The 21,363-nt window shown below is 46.8% G+C and overlaps 1 protein-coding gene across 2 annotated transcripts in view; it reads right to left on the bottom strand.

The window, feature by feature from the left end:
• Nucleotides 1–21,363, bottom strand: part of NCAPD3 (non-SMC condensin II complex subunit D3) — a 57,624-nt gene that overhangs the window by 8,482 nt on the left and 27,779 nt on the right. For both annotated transcript variants that reach the window (XM_032640377.1, XM_032640378.1), the window contains exons 17-27: nt 16,338–16,529; nt 15,916–16,013; nt 15,706–15,821; nt 12,285–12,392; nt 10,112–10,226; nt 9,901–10,011; nt 7,314–7,552; nt 6,580–6,659; nt 1,887–2,024; nt 1,614–1,747; nt 1,234–1,433 (exon numbers count right to left, since the gene is read on the bottom strand). In XM_032640377.1, the coding sequence (XP_032496268.1) occupies nt 1,234–1,433; nt 1,614–1,747; nt 1,887–2,024; nt 6,580–6,659; nt 7,314–7,552; nt 9,901–10,011; nt 10,112–10,226; nt 12,285–12,392; nt 15,706–15,821; nt 15,916–16,013; nt 16,338–16,529 (1,531 nt within the window). The remainder of the gene's footprint in view (nt 1–1,233; nt 1,434–1,613; nt 1,748–1,886; nt 2,025–6,579; nt 6,660–7,313; nt 7,553–9,900; nt 10,012–10,111; nt 10,227–12,284; nt 12,393–15,705; nt 15,822–15,915; nt 16,014–16,337; nt 16,530–21,363) is intronic.

Raw genomic sequence — 21,363 nt, 5'->3', positions numbered from 1 at the left:
AGGCCAAGAACCCTTGCCTTCAAGTTACTTCTAGGCCAGGCTGTGCATTACAATGTGTGGCCAGGTGACGAGTGGCAGGTGTCAAGGGACTTTGGAAGAGGGATGCCTAAGAGGGAAGGAGCAGGGCGGGATGTGTATCAGGGAAAACCTTGGGGACGTGTAGGGATTGGGTGGCAGGAGGGGAGGACGGGGTGGGACAGGGCACCTTGGGCAGAAACGGCAGCACACAAAGGCACAGGGCAGGAGAGCACATCTCCACAGAGGCCAAGAGTCAGCAGACTGGAGGGATGGGAGGAGGCGTGGAGGGAAGGGCGTGCTGTGCACACAGGAGTTCTGTGTGCCTTGAAGAAGAATTGGGATTTTATCCAGAAGGTGACAGGAAGCCACCAACCGACTTATTAAAGATATCATTGATAAGGTGTAACTTACATACCACAACATTTGCCCGTGTTATGTGAACAGATGAACGAGTTTTGGCACAAGTATATGCTAAGTAACCAACACTGCATCTAGATAATCACCCACGATCCATGGCCCCAAAAGTGCCCTGCTCCCCCTCTCTGCCTCAGTCTATTTTAAGCAGGAGAATAAAAAGATCAAATCTGCACTAAGAAAGATTACCCTGGCAGCAAGGCGGTGCACAGCCCAGAACAAAAAGAAACGAGATGAAAATGGTACAGGTTAAATAAATGCGGAGCTAGTGGGAACGTGAGACAGACAGATTTGTGGGATGAATGGACAAGACCTGGGGACACACTGGATGTGACCAAAGTCCACTCCTTTGGGCTCAGAAGGCTTCAGGGCTCAGGTGGCGATGCAGGCTCGGTACCAGAACCTGGGCCTGGTGAGCACCACAGATGTTGTTCGAATCCCAATCCTCACACGCATCAGCCAAGCAGCGCTCTGTGCCTAGCCTGCCAGACTCAGGCTCCCTTTAGGGTAACTTGGCAGATAAAGGTGCCCTTCTCCACAACAGAGCCCCCGGGAACCACGATGAGAGAGACACGTAGGAGGGAGAGATGACCAATTCTGCCTGAGATGCCCGCAGCACAGCCAGGCCACAGGCTCGCAGGTCCAGGCTTGCGGAAGCCACTGGAGCCACAGGCACAGGTGGAGAACAGCACCCCTCAGGTGAGCATTGAGGCCAATGGGAAGAATGAGGCGGGGCCTTGGCAGACACCCGGAACTCGGGACGGGGGTCGTACAGGCCCCTTCAGGAAGTAGCACACTCACCTGGGAGATGAGCTTCTTCTGCGCCTCCTGCATGACCACATTGGCCAGGGCCAGGTCCTCCTCCTCCACGAGCTGGTCCTTGTCCGGTTTAGCCCTCATCGCCAGCAGCTTGATCTCCTTTGAGCTGAGCACCTCGAACGCGTCCGAAAGAAGCTCGCTGGCTTCCATGTCCAGGGGCAGGACGCCGTCGGCAAAGCACGCTGGAGGAAGCAGAGATGGGCTTCTGAGAGACGCTGCCGGGGGCGGGGCAAGGGGGGATGCACAGCCAGTGGTCCATCGGCCTGCATGGCACACCTGACGGCCAAGGACATAAGGGGCCCTGGCTGCAGGGGAGCTGGGTCCTTCACACATGTCTCATCCCCCACGCCAGCCGGTCCTACCCAGGATGCTCAGGCAGATTTTGGAAGTGATGTTGAACCGCTGCTCGTCTGTGAAGTGCTCCAGAAGGAACTTGTAGATTTTCATCCGCTTCTCCTTGTTTGTCTTCCCCTTCAGTGAGAACAGCCGCTTCTCTCTAGGGCAGAACAGGACCCTCTGAGCACTGCCCATGGGCGAGGCCGAGAGGAATTCACTTCCAACGGCAGCTGGAGCCACCCGCACGCCCAGGAGGTGATGCTGCCCGTCTCCCCACACTCCGCCCCGGCGGCGCTGACCTCTCCGACTGGGGGAACCGGTTGTACTTCTCGTGCTTCTCGTAGCTGCTGAAGTGGAAGATACACTCGATGAAGTGCTGGAAAAACATGGCAGGGTTCCTCTTCAGCAGGAGGTGGGCCAGGCAGAACTTCCCAGTGCTGCGGAGAAGGGGACAGGGGACCGTGTGCTACCGGAAGACAGCCTCTAAGTCACACCAAGACCCTGCAACAGAGGGGACCGTGGAGAGGGTGGGCGACAGCTGCACTCCTGTCACTCGGCTCCTTGGCCCATCCTGCCCTGTGAACCCCGGTCTCACCACCAGCTCTCCCTGCAAAGCTCACAGGCCACTGTCACTCAGCTACACCTCACATGTGGGACTCCCCCCCCACCCCACCGCCAAAACCGCTCCTTCAGGCGGACCCGCTGGCAACGACCACCACGAGTGAACCTCACCCTCTCACCCCAATTGAACTCTGAACCTTCTCGAGCACCGGGATTAAGCACAAGAGGTTAGTTCGGGTAAGCAGGACAAGGACCTGCCACAGGTGGCAGCCGCTCGACCCAGGCTTAAGAGGGACACATAAGGCCCAGCGCCCACGACCCCAAAGCAGGCACACGCGGACAGGCGAGCGAACGCCCAGGCCTGGCCTCCGCTCGGGGGTCAACCCGAGGCAGTGGAGGCTGGCTCTGATCCGGTCACACCGGCCAGACCCATCAGTTCAAGCTCAGTGGAACTTCCACCCGACAGGAGCCCCGCCGCTCCTGGGGGGAGGAGCAGCAACAAGCAGTCTGAGCACTTTGCTCTTGGCGTTGGGACGCGCAGGATCCCAGGAGAGCCCCTTCCCCCGATGCTCTCCTTCAAGCTAAGGATAAACTCAGTCTGTTCACAGCACACACACCCACTACGAGTCAGAGGACGCAGGTCAGAGATCTCGACAGTGACGTGACCTGCTGCCAACAGCAACCCTCCGACTGTTCACCCTGACGCCCTGCAACCACAGAGCAGCGAAAACTCTACCTACCAAAGGGAGTTCCCTGGGGAGGAGGCCTGAGCGCCGTTAAGCGCCCTCAGTCCACTCCACACAAACCTGCTCAGCCTCTGAAAGCAGGCTGGAGGCGGAGGCCACAGGGTCAGAGGAGGGGCTTTCCTGACAGGGTCACTCTGCTAAACCAGCAGTGACCACGAATGGAGAAAACCACTAAACAAGCAAAAACATCCCCAAGAAACAACCTGACTTCACCCCTGAGGTATCCGATGACAGTTAACCCTTCAAGGGTTTTCGCAGCTGCCAGACTTGGAAGTCATTCCTATGAATACGTACAACCAGACAGAATCCAGTGATGCTTCTGCGAGAAGACGGGCTGCTTTAGGCTTCCATTTGATGTCAAATGCTCATCTACTCACTTTAGGTCAAGAACATGTACAGGTGGTGACTGATGGGCAAGCACCCTGGTGAATAACCAGCTTAAACAACTGTGCAAATAAATTCCACAGTTTAGGGACTTCCCTGGTGGCACAGTGGTTAAGAATCCACGTGCCAATGCAGGGGACACGGGTTCAAGCCTTGGTGTGGGCTTGAAGCCCTGGGCAGGCTGCTGGTGAGAAACCACATCCTCCACCAGGCTCACATGAGGCTCAGCCTTTCTTCTGGACGCTCCTGCCACGCGCCTGTTTTGACCACTTGGTAAGTACTTCCTGGTTTTCTCCATTCCAAACCCCAACATCGCTGCTATGGTCTGAATCCCAGTTTGTATCCCCCCGAATTCCTATGTTGGAAACCAAGCCCCCGAGGGGGTGGTATTAGGAAAAGGGCCTTTGGGAGGTGACTGGGTCACGAGGGCAGAGCTCTCACCGATGGGGTGAGCGTCTTATAGATGCAGACCGAGTCCCTCCTTCCCTTCTGCCACGTGAAGACGTGGTGCTGTGAGGACAGGGTGAGAGGTGTGCTCTCTGGAAGCGCCTCACCTCACGCTCGCCACCTCCAAATGCAGAGGGGCAGTTCCTGCTGCTGATCGGCTGCCCAGTCTGTGGGACTTGTTCTAACAGCCCAGAAGGCCTGGGACAATCTCTCAGAGCCCTTTCAGTATCCACACAGTCTCCTGGTCCCCCGGCTTCATCGACTCAGGGACTGCCCCCCACCAGGACTGTGTGTCACAACATCGGAGCCCCCACTTCTGAGGTCGGACAACCCACCCTCACCTGCCGACCCATGAAGCTTTCTGACTCCCTCATCCCCTCACGTGTCCTGCAGGGAGCCCTCTGGATCCTCAATTCCTCCTTTTTCTCCCAAACCAAGCCATCTCTGCCTTACTTCCTTCTCTATCTCCATGGCCCGTCACTGTAGTCACCGTCTTGCCTTAAACCCCTCCGGTCCCTGCCTTCTTGCATGCCCAGAGCATCTGCCCAGCTCCCCTGAAACAGCCCACCAGCCACCTGGCCATCACCCAGACTGCTGTGCTACACGGGCACCACCTAGTGGACAGACGAGGAAACAGGTCATACAATTTTGTAGCCCTCATATTGGGGGTTTACAGGACCAATTAAAAATGTTGTGCAAGAAAACCATAATTCGAAAAGATAATGCACCCCAATGTTCACTGTAGCACTAGTCACAATAGCCAAGACATGGAAGCAACCTAAATGTCCATGGACAGAGCAATGGACGAAGATGTGGTACGTATATACAATGGAATATTACTCAGCCATGAAAAAGAATGAAATAACGCTATTTGCAGCAACATGGATGGACCTAGAGATTGTCATACTGACTGAAGTAAGCCAGACAAAGACAAATATCATGATATCACTTACAGGTGGAACCAAAAAAAAATGGTACAAATGAATTTATTTACAAAACCAAAAGAGTCACAGATGTAGAAAACAAACTTACGGTTACCAAGGGGGAAAACGAGGGGAGGGGTAAACTGGGAGCTTGGGCTTGACATACACATACTACTATATATAAAATAGATAACTATTAAGGATCTGTATAGCACAGGAACTCGACTCAATACTCTCTAATGACCTACAGGGGAAAAGAATCTAAAAAAGAGTGGATATACGTATACGTATAACTGATTTGCTTTGCTGTACAGCAGAAACTAACACAACATTGTAAATCAACTATACTCCAATAAAAATTAATTTTAAAAAACATCATGCAATTTTGTTCATGCCAGAATTGCCAGGAAATCCACCACATGGACCAAAAATAAATTCACAGGGCTCTGCCCCTATAGTCTCTTGGGAGGAGCTGTCTTAGCAGATACATCTGGAAAAATTAAGGTGTTTAAAGTAAGCAGATAGGCCTGACCTTCGGCCTAAAAATAGAGGACAGATTTAGTTTTTCAAACCTTTTCAAATCATGCTCCACATTTTTACCATGGTTCAAACAAATCCAGATCGCAGGGATAAAATGGAAAGATTTAAGGGGGACGGAGAAAATGTTACCAGAAGTACTGGTTTTCTCACTACAGTGGAGATGTCTGCCTGTCCTAGTTTCCTTCTGACTCATGCTCTCATCACCTGTGGAACAGGCCCTGCATGTGGTCTACGGAGCGAACAAGGCTGTAACATACACGTGGAGGAGCTGACGCAAGGGGAAGACACCAACATGCAGGTTAAACACCCACCCTCCCCTCCCGGGTGTGTCCTCCCAAAGCCCCCCAGCACTGGTGCTTCTGCCTGCTCCTGGGCCGCACGTGGCACACGGGCTGCAGGGCCAGCCTGGGGCAGAGGGGGAAGGTGAGAGGGCACGGCATAGCTGCCCCATCTCTTTCCCAATTATACACAGAAAGAGAAAGCATAGCAGCCTTAGCTTTTTCCTCTCTGACTCTAGACGTGCTAATTAGGATGTTAACCTTCTACCAGTTTACTATGTAAAATGTTTCTCCTTGGAAAAACATACCCAAAGGAAACCGAACAGAAATCCTTCCATGGGACTAGAATAAACCACTGGTGACCATATTTAGAACCAGAGGGACCCATTACTATATGCTATTTATAGTTAATGAATCTGTAAAGACCTCTTCCCAACTGTGGTAGCTTCTGCCATGCATTCAACATTCTATTTTCCAACTGCAGATTTGCTTTAAAAAGAATTACTCATGTAATATAATCAAGGTTAGCAAATTCTGTGAGATCATTTCTAAACCCCTTGAAAATAAATCTTTAATTATAGAAGGGGAAGAATTAACAGTGGCAAGGCAGTCCCCCTGCCTTCCAATTCTTGGGAAACACCCATTTCCAAGGAGTCTTGTAAACTATATGATTTCACACTGCAATTCTGTGTTAATCCCTAGAATTTCTTACTTACAGTTTCTGCACTTAGAAGAAAGTCTGAACTCTTACTGTACTGGCCTAGAAGTCAACAGTTACTGGCTTCTGCTCTGACAGCTGACCACAACAGAGGCTCACACTGCTCTTCACTCCTCCGTTTGGAAGAACAAAGTGTCAGCAAATGTGGTCAGTGCTGGGATTATTCGATGGTCAATCTGGACAAGGGCTTCTTTGTTTTTTGTTTTTAAACTTACGTGAAAACTAAAGCTTTGTTACACAGCTCAGCATTTTAAAATTCGGCTAATTTTCTGGCAACTGCCAAAGGCTCACTAAATCCTAAATAACGCAACTCTAAACCAATTTTAAAGAAAAAGAGATCTTTTCCAGAAACTAGGCCAATCACTCGGCTGGCTGGCGTGAGGAAAAAGACTCACCTGGCGATGTCTGGGTGCGGGTCCACCAGCGTGCTGACGAACCGGAAGAACAGGGAGCCCTTCCACTTCACGAAGTCCTCCTGCTCGAGAGAACAAAGGCTCACGCTTACAGGGGCCTGAGCACACAGCCCTCTGTCCCTGGGGCCGTGGGCGCACACATGGGAGAGTGTGGGCAGGAGAGCCCGACCGTGACTCAGCGCCCCTGCAGGCGGGGAGGCGGCTACACCCCGCACGAGACAGTGAGGGCATGGACGCATCAGAACAGACACACAACTCACTTAAAGGTCAAATAGCATTTTCCCCTCACATCAGGCTACACACGCGCTCTCGAGCTCTGTCCACGCAGACATGTCTCTGCAGGCTCTGCGAGCATGTCTGCAAGGTCACCCGGGCAAGCACAAGGGTCCTCGTTGTACAAACGATGAACGTCCGTCTGGGAACACCGACCGTTCACAGAATCGGAACCAGACCTACTCGTCTATACGTGCTTTTCTCTATGTGCTGTTTACTTGTGAAAACAAACTTCACCCTGCACAACGGGATCTCTGAACAAACACTCAGAAGGAGTATTAGGAAGTATCAATCTGTTTAAACGTCTGTCCAGAACGTCAGAAGAGTGGTATGTGAAACTGCACGTGAGCAAATACCTGTGCCTCTACTACGGTGCAGCCCGACGCCTACACTGCTCAGACCCCCAGACAGGAGCAGCTGGACCGGCGAGCCCTCATGCGCACCTGCAGGAGGTTAGTGAGCAAGAAGAGGGTCTGCTTGCGGATGAAGGGGTCCGAGTCCTTCAGACACACAGAGATGTTGGGGATGTACTTGTCCACCATGACCGTGTACCGGACGCAGAGGTCGCACAGGACGATGACGACGTTGTTGCGGACGGCCACATCCCCGCACACCTCCAGCTCCCGCACCAGGGCCGGGATGCTCTTCTTTGCAAGATCCTCGTGCTGCAAGCACAGCTTCCCTGCCACCGAGAAAGAAAGACACCCTGACTCTATTCTCATTCTCTGCCTCACATTTTCTCCAGCTGTATCCTGCTATGGATTTTATTTAATCAAAGTGAAAACATCACATCAACAATCACAAACAAAAAATCTAAGGCAGACAGACCCATACTAAATATTAAGAAGCACCATATACCCCCGGGTTTCACAAGGCAGACACTCTGAGATGTTCCTTCACCTCCTTTTAAAGTCAACATCTGAATTTTGGAGTTATCCACTTACCTGGAAAATGACAAATAAAATGTAACCGCTGATACTTTTTACTTTTGATTATACACAGAATTGATAGAAGCTGAAAAGTTTAATAATGAACTTGAAATCTGAGCTAGGTGAATAGATAATCGTGTCATTTATTTCACTTCTTGTTCATAGTTAGAAGAAGGAAGGCTGTTGTTGAGTTTTGTGTTTTTTTTCTGGCCCGGGGAACATTTTGCTCTTATTTACACTTCTGAGATTTCTGAAAAATAACCATTATTACCAAAAATTCGTAACTCACGTTGAGTATACACAATCACAAAGAAAATTCAAATTTTTTTTTGCGAATACTGACAGAAGTCGGTCTTCTTAAGATAAACAACAGTGTGAGGTCATGGAAAGTATCAAATAAACTGTCTCTTTTTGTGTGTCAGTGTGTTAGTTTCTGCTTTATAACAATGTGAATCAGCTATACGTATACATATATCCCCACATCCCCTCCCTCTTGCGTTTCCCTCCCACCCTCCCTATCCCAACTCTCTAGGTCACCACAAAGCACCAAGCTGATCTCCCTGTGCTATGCGGCTGCTTCCCACTAGCTAGCTATTTTACATTTGGTAGTGCATATACGTCCATGCCACTCTCTCACTTCATCCCAGCTTCCCCTTCCCCCTCCCCGTGTCCTCAGGTCCATTCTCTATGCCTGTGTCTTTATCCCTGTCCTGCTCCTAGATTCTTCAGAACCATTTCTTTTTTTTTTTTTAGATTCCATATATATGTGTTAGCATATGCTATTTGTTTTTCTCTTTCTGACTTTGACAGACGCTAGGTCCATCCACCTCACTACAAATAACTCAGTTTCGTTTCTGTTTATGGCTGAGTAATATTCCATTGTATATATGTGCCACATCTTCTTTATCCATTCATCTGTCGATGGACACTTAAGTTGCTTCCATGTCCTGGCTATTGTAAATAGAGCTGCAATGAACATTGGGGTGCATGTGTTTTTTGTTTTTTTTTTTCTTTTGCAGTACACAGGCCTCTCACTGTTGTGGCCTCTCCGGTTGCAGAGCACAGGCTCCGGACATGCAGGCCCAGGGGCCATGGCTCACGGGCCCAGCTGCTCTGCGGCATGTGGGATCTTCCCAGACCGGGGCACGAACCCGTGTCCCCTGCATCGGCAGGCGGACTCTCAACCACTGCACCACCAGGGAAGCCCGCATGTGTCTTTTTGAATTATGGTTTTCTCAGGGTATATTGCCCAGTAGTGGGATTGCTGTGTTGTATGGTAGTTCTATTTTTAGATTTTTAAGGAACCTCCATACTGTTCTCCATAGTGGCTCTATCAATTTACATTCCCACCAACAGTGCAAGAGGGTTCCCTTTTCTCCACACCCTCTTCAGCATTTATTGTTTGTAGATTTTTTGATGATAGCCATTCTGACTGGTGTGAGGTGATACCTCATGGTAGTTTTGCATTTCTCTCATGATTAGTGGTGTTGAGCATCCTTTCATGTGTTTGTTGGCAATCTGTATATCTTCTTTGGAGAAATGTCTACTTAGGTCTTCTGCCCATTTTTGGATTTTGTTTGTTTGATATTGAGCTGCATGAGCTGCTTGTAAAGTTTGGAGATTAATCCTTTGTCGGTTGCTTCATTTGCAAATATTTTCTCCCATTCTGAGGGCTGTCTTTTCAGCTTGTTTATGGTTTCCTTTGCTGTGCAAAAGCTCTGAAGTTTCATTAGGTCCCATTTGTTTATTTTTGTTTTTATTTCCATTCCTCTAGAAGGTGGGTCAAAAAGAATCTTACAGTGATTTATGTCATAGAGTGTTCTGCCTATGCTTTCCTCTAAGATAAACCATCTCTTTATGATGTGAACTGCAAACTTATTTCTTCATTCCCAGAACTCAGTGCAGTGCCTGGCATACAGCTCTTGAAGAACAGACTTCATGGTGCTACATTATGAGTATTAAAAAATCACAGGTTTGATGGTAATAAATTAAACAGGGAGTGTCCTGCAGAGCTGGGCGCTCCTACAGTTACCTCCCGAGCTTACAAGCTTATAAATCACAAAGCACATGTGGAGAGGCTGCCCCGTGCCTCCTTACTCACCCAAGGTGATGACGGCATGTGCTCTGATCACAGAGGGCATGACAGAGCCCTGGAACTGGGAGATGGGCTGGGAGGATGTGGCCTCACTGTCACCTGGGTCCGACATGGTCACTACAGGAGGGAAGAGAAGGGAGGAGAGGTCTTGCTGCACTGCTACAAGGCAAACCCAGCCCCGAGGCAGCAGGCGCAGAAGGCACGCCAAGGGCCTTACAATGCTCTGCGCTGGCAGAAGCAGCCAGGATGGACTGCATCAGCAGGAAGGCTCTCTTGTCCACTCTGGCTGGACAAAGCTGGGCTACGTCTCCTAAGGTAAAAATGTACTTCACCTGCAAAGAGAATTGGTTTTGCAGTAAGAATAAGTCAAAAGAAAAATGAACACTAGCTAGGTTAAGGCCATGTCAGTGGAGTACTTTTTCTGTCCCCCAAATTAAATGGCTGGTTTTTTCCCCTGCAACAACACACAGCCATTGTAAAAATCCAGTCACTGCTTCAACTAGGGTGACTGTATAGGTTTATCATCTGTATCTAGATACTCCTGCAAGTCAAAGGGGTGCTATGACAACACAGTGTACCTCGGTGCTTCCGGGTAAGTGGGGACACGGAACAGCTGACTTACAATCCTGCCACCCACAGACACCATCCTTGTTTTTCTGTATGACTTTCTTTTCAAAGTATTTTTATAGTCACAGGGCTTCCTGTTTGCTTTTCTCACACTTGCCAGTCACACTAGATTGAAGTTTGTGATTCTGAATTTCAGTATCAGGCATCCTTTCATGTCAATATATATGATCAATATGTTTAATGACTACATAAGTATGTTAAAAACTCTGAATGTCATCAAGGTTGACCGCACTATTACTATACATTTATGTTGACATAATCCCTTCCTGTTTGCATCAGCTCTGATGGACACCTTTGCGTCCTGGGACAGTGTTCTGCCTCCTCAGAGGGGAAGTGCGGGGTGAGAGGGCATATAGCCTGTTGCACATTTTAAACTCATTTCCAGACTGTCCTCCTGCTTAGCTTACTAGTAGGACTCCTACCAAAACTTGTGAGAATTTGCTTCCTCAAGCCACCACTACTGTGTCTTTATTAAGGACCTTCAGCTGAACAGTTAATACTTATTTTTTTAATCGTAAAAATACAAGGGTGATGCTAAGTAAACAGTAAAATGTTGAATAAAGGCTTTTTAAGAGTAAAAAAGCTAATAATAAGGATGTGTGTGTTTAAAAAGAACTGTATCTCAGTGGATTAGTGGCACATTTGAATTATATTTAAAGAAGAGTGAAATAAACAACATATATAGGGCAAACTTCTCCATATATTTTGACCAAAGGGTTAATTTTGGTGACATATTTAAGAGGAAAAAAAAATCTTAGCGGGGAAAACTCACTGGTCATAATAAGCGTTTTTCTTAGATTGGGTAGGGAATCCTAGACAAATTAGCGGAGCAAGACCCTCCAGAGAAACCCTGGGTCGGGACCACTCTAAACATTGCGACCTCTGACCCAAAACATCTGGGATCTCGGTGATCAGGATATTTTTATTACTGAAATGGGTCCGTATTAATGCCTTGGCACAAAGGGTCTCCTCCTCCAACAAATCTAAACACGGCCATCAATCCCCAGGTCCAAGTGCGAGGGGCCAAAGCAGGAATTGAACACAGAAGGGAAGTGCTCTACTAATTAACAGACAAGGAAAATGACCAGTTTTGGCGAGATGATGGCCTAGTCTGAAGGGCATCAAAAAGCAGCTCATTTTTGTCCTTATGGGACAGTGTCAGATGCTGGAATCAGAATCACCACGTTTTGCTGACAGTCAGCTACTTGAACCAGAAAGCGGGCCCCACGTTCACTGGCTCAAAGGCACCTCTTCACGGCACCATTTCTAAAGCAGGGTGCATGCCACACACTCTCACTACTCCCAGGGCAGCAGCTTCTCCAGCTCTCAAATATTCCATTTGTTTTAGACATGACCTGGGAGCTGCTCTATAGTCTGATATTCAAACAGCTTGCCAGACACATTAGACAATTAAAAAAAAAAAATCAAACCACCAAGCCAAAAGAACAAAGAGAATGCTCACTTTACTCTTTTCTCACCTTATTACTTCTGAGCTCACAACACACACTGTGTTTTCCCTGTTGGATCAGGAATCTCACACGACCCAACTGGGAGAAGGATTTACCATCATCTCCCCCGAGATGATAAGTATGGGAGAGAAAAATGAATAGGTCACCGATAAAAAATTCTAAAAGAAAGAGTAAGCCCCAGGCTAGGAAAATCCTTTTCTTGCTAAGAGTACTGAAAACGCACCTCACACAGCTGTCTACAGGCCCAGCCGACACAAGCAGGAGAGGAGGACGCTAAGAGCAGCAGCTACTCACCGCCAGGTCTTCGCTCATCCTCCCGGTCCCGTCCTCCTTCAGAACTATGTCAGAGAGGCAGCGCACACAGGCAGAGAGCACGTCCCCGCACGCCTGCACCAGGAGTCCCTGCAAGTCAAAGGCCATCTCTGAAGGGCACCGCGCATCCATCAGACTGCCTGCGACACACAACTTGCTCACAAGAAACTCTACGGCCTTCAAATGCATAAACCGCAAGCCATGGAAACCCCAGCCATCATGCTTTTGCATCTTTACTCTTTTAGCAATCTGGCAATGCAAACTGGCTAAGTGGAATTCACGAAGAACACTTATGTATGTTCTTTGTAATATGCTATATTTACTACAAACATATATATTTATGTATTATCTTTCTATTGTTACATTTGCCCTATAAGAGGGAAAGACGTCTATTTAGGAAGATCTACTGCCCTAATTTATAAGAGATCTGTAATAGCAGTGCTCCTCCAATAGAGAAAAACATTGCAATTCTTCTGGCATATATAGATGGTGAATTAACTACTGTAATAAAGAGTATATTTTAAAAACACATAGAATAAAAAAGAAGTTTTTACCCTCCTGAAATGTATTTATTAAAGTTTTCAAAATCTCTTATTAGTTAAAGTGACCTCAAGGGGGTCCCACCTCCGGCCCACACATCTCACCACGCTTATGGGCCAAGTGAGGAGCTCGGTCACACCCTATAACCTGGAAGCCACTTTTCCCAGGAGGCCGACCCTACAAACCCAGGCTGAGCCGAGTGGCTCCGCCCCAGGACCGCCACGTTACCAGACACTCGGTTCTGTTTCAGGAATTATTCTAAGACGTTGGGATTACAGGTTAATGTGTAGGTCTCCCACACTATGCGGCAGGTGCCTTAGGAAGGGGCAGTGTGAACCACACCCCAGGGAGTGCCCAGCAGCAATACCACAAGACGGTACTCTAAGTTTGCCAAATTGCTGGCAAACCATCATCACGATCCAGACATTTGTAGTGTGACTCGGCCTAAAATGTGTCAAAGCTATTGTCTTTATTAACGTTTTACAAAATGACTGCACTTAAGATGTTAAGAGACTGCACAACCTGGAGCTTCTGAAATGCACGTGCTCTGTCCCAGCCTGGCTGAGTCCTTTGGGCCCAGCACCCGGCTGCTAGTGACAGGAAGACCTCAGAGTCTGGGCGAGCCGCCAGCCAGCCAGCCCTGGGCTCTCTCCACGCAGGGGCTCCTGTCACACTTCCAGTGTGACTCCCACTAACCAGAGAGACGTGTCCAGAGGCAAGTCTGTCCAGTCTAGGCAGACCTCAGTACAGTTTTTCTTCAGTTGGGCAAAATCTGTCTCCTTGCAATTTCCACCCACTGGTCGAAATCAGTGCTCTGTGACGCCAAATAAATCCATTTCTCTGTCCTTTGGGTCCTTCATTCATGTGTATTAAGCCAGGCAGCCGGCCTCCCCACACTTCCTTCTCCAGCTAAACACGCCAGGCCCTCAGTGCTCCCGGCCAGCCTGCTCTGTCACCCTGCTGACTGCTCTCCTTGGATACATCCATCTGGTCTCATCCACGTTCTCTGAATGGCTGTCACTGAGACAGAATGGCAGCACGTGGCCTTAGAATCGAGTGTACAGACAGCACGACGAGCATCTGTTCCAGACACGATCTCTACTCCCACAGTCCACACCTGCACCCACTTCTTCAACGATTGCCTCAGAATGCTATGAGCTCACACCAAGCTTGCAGAGAGCAACGATACCCAAAGACCAAGCCTCTCACACGTGCTGCCGTTGAGCTACATCTTGATGGTCTATTCTTTGGGTAACTTGTTTTTCTCCGTAAAATACAGGACATTCATTCACAGATAAAAGAAGCACAAGTACGTTTCTGGTCACTTGGATGTAAAGTATCCTGAGATTCTGGGAAGTCTCAGGGCCTTAGTCCACTGTCCACCACAAGGGAGGTGGTCTTGGCAAAGCTAACACCCTGCTGTTCTCCTAACGCAGCAGTGAGTTCCTCTCCCTTCTGGGTCTCAGTTTCTATGTTTGATGACAACTCAGCCTTCCCCACAGACTAACAACGACACAACTTACTGTCCTAATGACTGTGGCCGGTGGTGGGCAGACAGTTAGTCTTTACAGCCCTGGCTCCCCCCAGTGCAGACCCTCTCCAGCCAGTGCTGGGGAGCCACACTGGCCCAGGAAGCGGGGCCCGTGGTGCAGGCCTGGCTCCGCACTAACAAGCGACATGCCGCAGACACTTGGGGGACGGCGCCCTCACATTCTGCCACAGAACCTCCATTCTTTCCTACAGCGTTTGCTCCTCATCATCTTTTGTTTAGTTTTTACCTGTTTTCTGCTATTCAAATATGCTCCCTACTTAGGTAATGTTCCTTATTTAAAAGTTTTCCACACACTTTCTTGGATCAGAGATAAAGAGAAAATCAAATAAAGCAAGTATCCTCTTCACCAAAAAGTGCCAAAAGGTTTATGCCAGGAAAACACCAGACACAGAAAGAGCTGGGCATTTTTAATTAACTAAATTTCAACCTGCTTTAAGTCCTAAGCAAAAAAGTTACAGTATATTGTCTTACTACAATGGTTAACTTATCAGGAAAGGACTTTTTAAAAAGAACTTATACAAGAAAATGAAGCTTAGGAAGGTGGCAAGTAGCTCAGACGAAGCAATAATGTTTTTATTCTGGGAGATTTAAATATATTTCAGCAATTATTTAATTTTTGACTTCTAAAATCATTATTAATAACGCCCAGTCCTAAAATTTTTCATTATGATTAGCACTGTCTAGGAGTATATTTCATGATAAAAACTGAATACGTGATAGTAAGATAATTTATCGTTAGAGATACTTAAATGGATAGCTTTGGGGGAGTCAAAGTAACCCTCTGTGTCACACAGAACGCTGGTTTGGAGTTGTGATGATGAATCCACAGAGAATGTCAGCAGGAGGCTCTGGGAACTCTGGGGACAAGAGATACTAGGGTGACAGGATGATGGCTAATCAGGAATCTTCGGGTCTGGAGGGAAGCCGTGACTAGGAGGAAACCGCTTACACATCCCTGGAGTGAGGGAGGAGGGTCTAACAGGCTATTGTGAGCATCGAGGTTTCGATGATTAAGACAACCTTGTAGATTCGATCCTGGAAACAGGTGTCCGCCAGGTGTGCTTCCTAGAAGACACTGGTACTCAGAACCAAGGAGGTGACCTCCTAAAGGAGCTGTGTGTCTTCAGCAGCCAAGATCTTCTTGGGGACTGTCAACTGCTTGTCACGTAGGTGCTTCCTTGGAGAACTAACTGCTGGGGACCACCCACCCTTCCAGGTTCTCCGCGGAGAACACGCACCCAGCTTCAAGGCAGAGCTTTATGTCCACGTACAGACAAATGACAGACACACCCAGGAGAGTCTGTAGCGTACCTGCTCCTCCGCTGGCGTCTCTGCAGATGCTCTACAGAGTCTTTGCAAAGTATCAACAGCTGGGCTGATCAACTTTGGTGACCACCAGAATCCATTCAGCTTACTTCTGATAACATCTTAAAAAGAGAGTTAATTCCCTTGAAGTTTAACTCTTAAAAATATATAAAGTGAGAGGCAAAGCCTTTTCACGATTCTCCGGTAGACACTCACCTGTCACCTTGTTCCGGGTGCTCTGAGGAAGATGCTTTGCAATATGCCCGATAACACAGAGGATGTGCCCTAAGGTGTCTGCATTGGGGTCCTGCTGCCTGTGGAAAGGGCAGAAGAAATATCAGTATAGAACCAAAGTAAAAATTGCTGCCAACAAAATACTTTTCTTCTGGATCATCAGTATTGGAGGAAGTAGGGTAACATGGTTTAGGAGTCGAGTTGGGGAGCATTAAGGCACTTAATGTACTTGGACAATCAAAGCCTAAAAGTGATTCTTTTTTTCATGTTTGTTTTTACGCCAGAATTTAAAGAAAAGATCTGTGTATATTAACAGCTATGAAAGAGCCCACTTCCTTAAGACATGAGCTTTGTTTCCAAGACTCTCTCGTGTCTGGTGGCAGCTAAATCACAAGCATGCGAACCTGCTTATTTTCTCCCAGGACTTTATGATTTGGGTGTAGTCCAGCGTGGGTGACGAGCCAGCAACCTTGGAGAGCAGCATCCAGGCCGGGGCAGAGTGCTCCTTGCCAGTGTGGGAGAGCACATTGTTTACAAAAGTGGAGGAGAACTTATCTTTCTTGGACCAGACATGAAAAGCCTTATCTAAATAGCGGCTGGAAAAAAAGATGAGAAAGCAGAATTGTAACTGTAAATACACAAAACTGTTCAGACCTGCCCCTCGGTGAAGGGTATCAACTTCTGCTCCAGGATTCTGGCACATAAAACATGTAAACAGAGGTTCCTGGCTAGTGGCTCATCTGATAGCAAACTAGGTATCTTTCTAATTATTATTACACTGAATAAGGTATATTTACCCCTCCCCTGCCCATAAAGTATTTATTTTTAAAGAAAATAATAAAATTTCATAGTTCACTTGAGACCCTCTAAAATTTCTATGCAAACATATGGGGTAAGTTACCAATAACAGGTACATCCAGAGTCTACAGGGTTTTAGTGACAAAAAAACGTAGACATTGTCCTTTTTTCAATGGAAGGATTGGAGAGAAATGACATCCTAGCATTTAAATATGGTGATATTAAATGAGCTCGACTTTGCTATGACCTGCCAATACCACTCAGAAATACATATATCAAACTTTTCTAAAATAAAAAATGCTTCTGATGTATTAAAGTGTTTGTGTGATGTTATTGCTATTTTTAAACCATTTCTTATTTTACTTTTTCCTATAGCACTGAATGACATCATATGACTCATGAGACAAATGCAGTATTACATATTTAAGTGGAGAGAAAAATACATTCCTTCTCCCAATTAATTTCTTCTACTGCTAGGCACACACACACACTCAGATTAGCAAGACTTTCTCATTAAATGAAAAAAAGAATTCTCAAAGCACACAGAAGACAACTATAAGAAAATAAACACATCTACACACAATAAGCATATGCATATAAATGAATGGTTTTATTAATAAATTAGCTTTTGGTTAAAAATCTATCTAGAGTTTTACTGCAAATGACTAACATAATTTATATGTGACTGCTATCCAAAAGCAAGATACTTGAAATCAACAAATATTTAAAAGTTTATGTACAAGCATCACAGAGTATTAACTGAAGTTTACTGCAGGAAGTCAACAGAATGACAAAACATCCTCTGAACTTCCAGGTCTGAGACCTCAAATCTGGCTCCTCTCTGACCACGCACACCCTCCACATGGCCTGGGCCGTCCCCAAAGCCTCCCAACTGGACCCTCCATTAGCCACACTGCCCATCACAAGCAGGGGATGGCGCACCACTCAGAATGCGGTTCAGCAAACACCACCTGATTTCCTGAAAAGCACTGCCGACGTCTATCCTAATATCAAACCAAAGCAACCCCCCTCAGTGCCCATCTCAGTGCCCCCTGCTGGACAGAACTGACCACGCTCTCCCTTACACTCCAGTCGACTTGTTTGACCTTCTCACTAATTCCTTTTCTTCTAATCACACCAACTGCTTGATTCTGAAGAGGTCTGATCTTAGTCATCTTCTCTAACCTACAACCTAACTCTGGGCGATGTCCTCCATCACCAGGATTGTCGCAAGCACACACTGAAAATGGGACTCCATCCCCAGTCCTCCCTCCACCCTCCACCCCCGGCCCTGCCCCACCTCTGCTTTCCGGGCCTTGTTCAACAGCAACCCCACCCAGAAGCCCTTTCAGTTAGGATTCCTGGAGCGGCAGGCCTCTAAGCCTTTGCGTTGCTATTTCCTGCCTGGAGACCCTCACCATTAGGCCTGCCTGGTTACTCTCAACTCTTTCCACCTCTAGGGATGATTGAGGTCATACCACCATCAAAAGGAAGCTACCCTAAGCTTAAAAACAAGAAGAAAAGGTAAAAACCCATACTGCTCCACGTGCTCCCTGCTGGCTGCCGTGACTCCCTTTCCACTGGACTGTGGGCAACCAGAGTGGAGGGTGCAGGGCGTCCTCAGCCCTCAGAGCCCGTGCCCGCTCCCCGGCTTCCCACCGCTGGACAGCTCCTCTGCAGCCAGCTGCTTCCCCTGGATCCGGGTCGCCATGCCTTGAGCTCGAGTCATTCACCGGTGGCCTGTGTCCTCAGACTCTGGTCACAGACACAGCCGATCCGTGACACCTCCTGTGCTATGAACTCCTGGGGCCCCTGCAGCACACACCACGCATGCGCCCGTGGCTCTGCACTGGCTGCATCCTCCACAAGAGCACCTCCCGCCCCTTGTTAACCGCCAAGGTCCAAACTCGAAGCTCACCTGTTCTGTGAAGTCTCCTGTCCTGAGCAGATCCTGGAATCCTAGTTACTTTCTGTTTATTAAAGAACTTATCACAAGAGTTTATTTATAGAACTCTATTCCACTAGCCCTACTGTTCTCAATCCTTTTTTAAAGTTGATTCCCTTGTTCAGTGGCTCTCACACTTTTTCTGCTCAGGGCCCTTTTAAACTCTTAAAAATTACTGACTGCCTCGAAGACCTTTTTTGTTCATGCCAGTTATACCTATCAATATTTGCCATACTAGAAGTTAAAACAGAAAATTTAAAATACTTATCTATTAATTTGTCAGAAATAACAATAAGCCAATTACATGTTAACATAAATAATGCAATTCCTTCCCCCAAAAAACCTGGTATCTTTCTCAAAACAAAAAGAAACTTGGTAAGAACAGTGACATTGCTTTATACTTTTGTAAATCTCTTTATGGACCGGCTTAAACAAAAGATGTGCATTCTTACATCTGATTCTCCATTCAATTTATTTCAATATCACATGGCTTCTGGAAACTCCAGTACTGTCAAAGAGTAAAAGTGGCAATGGCACATGACATCTTAATATTACGATAAAGGCTGTCAACTAAAAACTGCCGCTTGCCATCTGCCTCTACAAGGATGAGGTCACTGGCCATTGCAGTCCCTTGACCTTCCACACCTCCTGAGAGGAGTTCTGGGCCAAGACCAGGAATGAGGCCCTCTGTGCTCTGGGAAAACTGGCAGAACAGGCCTTCAGATAGGTAGGTATTTTCAGGAAGATTTTATGAGCCCAATTTCTTGCATCTTCTCATACCTAGAAAAGCCCTAAAATCCATTAACAGAGACATCTGCTCCTCGTGACCAGCAGCAACCTTCTACCAAGATGTGTACTTGATTGCACGTACGCCCCTCACCAAAATCACATATATACTGACCCGCCCCCCACCCCACACCTCTTCAGAGCAGTTCCTCAGTTACAGAGAGGCTGTCTCCTGGACCACAGTCCTCAGTAAGCCCCAAATAAAACTGAACTCACAGCTCTCTGTGTATGTGTGCTTTTAAGAGGACAAGACAGAGTCTAAGCTCCTGAATCCACCACACTTTCAGAACTGCTGCCCCTAATTCTACCCTCTCCTTCCTAACTTCAGCAAATACGTTGCTTTCTAAATTGTGGTAATGTACATAACAAAACTTATCTTTTTAACCATTTTAAAGTACAGAGATCAGTGGCATTAAGCCCATTCGCACTGTTGTGCAACCACCCACCTCCAGACCTTTTTCTCACCCCACACTGTGACTCCGTACCCCTTAAGCAGTTCCTCCCCACCGCCCCTTTCTGTCTCCCAGAGTCCAACTATTCTAGGGACCTCACATAAGAGGAGCCATCCAATATTTGTCCTTTCGTGTCTGGCTTATTTCACTTAGCATGTTTTCAAGGTTCATCCATATTATAGCATCTGTCAGAATTTTGTGACTTCTTAAGGCTAATACTTCATTGTGTGTATAGACCACATCTTATTTATCTCTTCACCAGTGCACGGACACCTGGATTATTTCCACCTTTTAGCTGTTGTGGATCGTGCTGCTGTGAACATGCTGTACTGGGCAAACACTGAGCATCACTTTATGGAGAAGAAAAAGGCTAAAAGCTCTAGTGCTCATATTATGTCATCTTTTGTGTTTCTCTCTCCCTGTTCTCTTTGTTTCCTTTTATTTCTGGAGCTCTCTCCTCCTACTTTATAAAGTGTATCCTTTCACATATTGGTTTTTTTTTTTCAGAAACTTTATCCCTTTCAGTCATCCTCGATATTTTCTACATACTGGTTTTCTGACTTCAAATATGCACAGGTGTTTCCCCCATCTTAAAATGAAAACAGAGAGCCTATGAAGGAAGCTATGACACATCTTAATTGCAGGTAAGTTGAAGACCTAACTATAAAGGGGAAAGAAAAAAATCAAACTTCTAGGAGATTATATGGGAAAATATGTATATGATCCTGAGGTAGGAAAATATTTCTTTAAAAATACATTAACCATAAAGAAAACCACTGACAAACTGAACTCATCAAAACACATCATTAAGAGAGTAAAGAGGCAAATCATGGGATGGGACAGATATCTGTAATACATACAACAATGCTTGTACATAAATATATAATGAACACTTCGAAGTGAACAAGCAAAAGAGTGACAGCCTAATTAAAAAAAAAAAAAAAGGGCCGGAGACCTGGGCAGGTAATTCACAATGTGAATATCTAAATGCTAATCCACCTATGAAAAGAGGCTCAACTGCATTAGTCAACATGGCAGTGCAAATTAAAACCACCAAGAAATACCAGTATTGGTCCAAAATGGACCAAAATGGCTAAAAAGGAAGACTGACAACACGAAATGCAGGCCAAAATCTTGAGTAACTGGAACTCTCATTAAGTGCTGCAAGGAAATGTAACTTGGTCCCACCACTCTGGAAAGCTGTCTGGCAGTAACCATGAAAGATGAATAAAAGCATACTCAACAGCACTGCTCTTAGGTGTACACCCAAGAGAAATGTGTGCCAAAGATACACATGGGAATATTCACAACAGCATTATACCTCATAATAAAAAACTGGAAACGACCCATAATCTATTAACAGTTGACTGGATAAATAAACTGTAGCTTATTCACAAATATCATACACACAGCAATGAAAGTGAATGAGCTATAGCTGCACACGATAAC

The sequence above is a fragment of the Phocoena sinus genome, chromosome 8, assembly GCF_008692025.1.
Source record: "Phocoena sinus isolate mPhoSin1 chromosome 8, mPhoSin1.pri, whole genome shotgun sequence".
In the NCBI taxonomy this organism is placed as follows: Eukaryota; Metazoa; Chordata; class Mammalia; order Artiodactyla; family Phocoenidae; genus Phocoena; species Phocoena sinus.
This window is presented reverse-complemented; position numbering and strand designations above follow the sequence as displayed.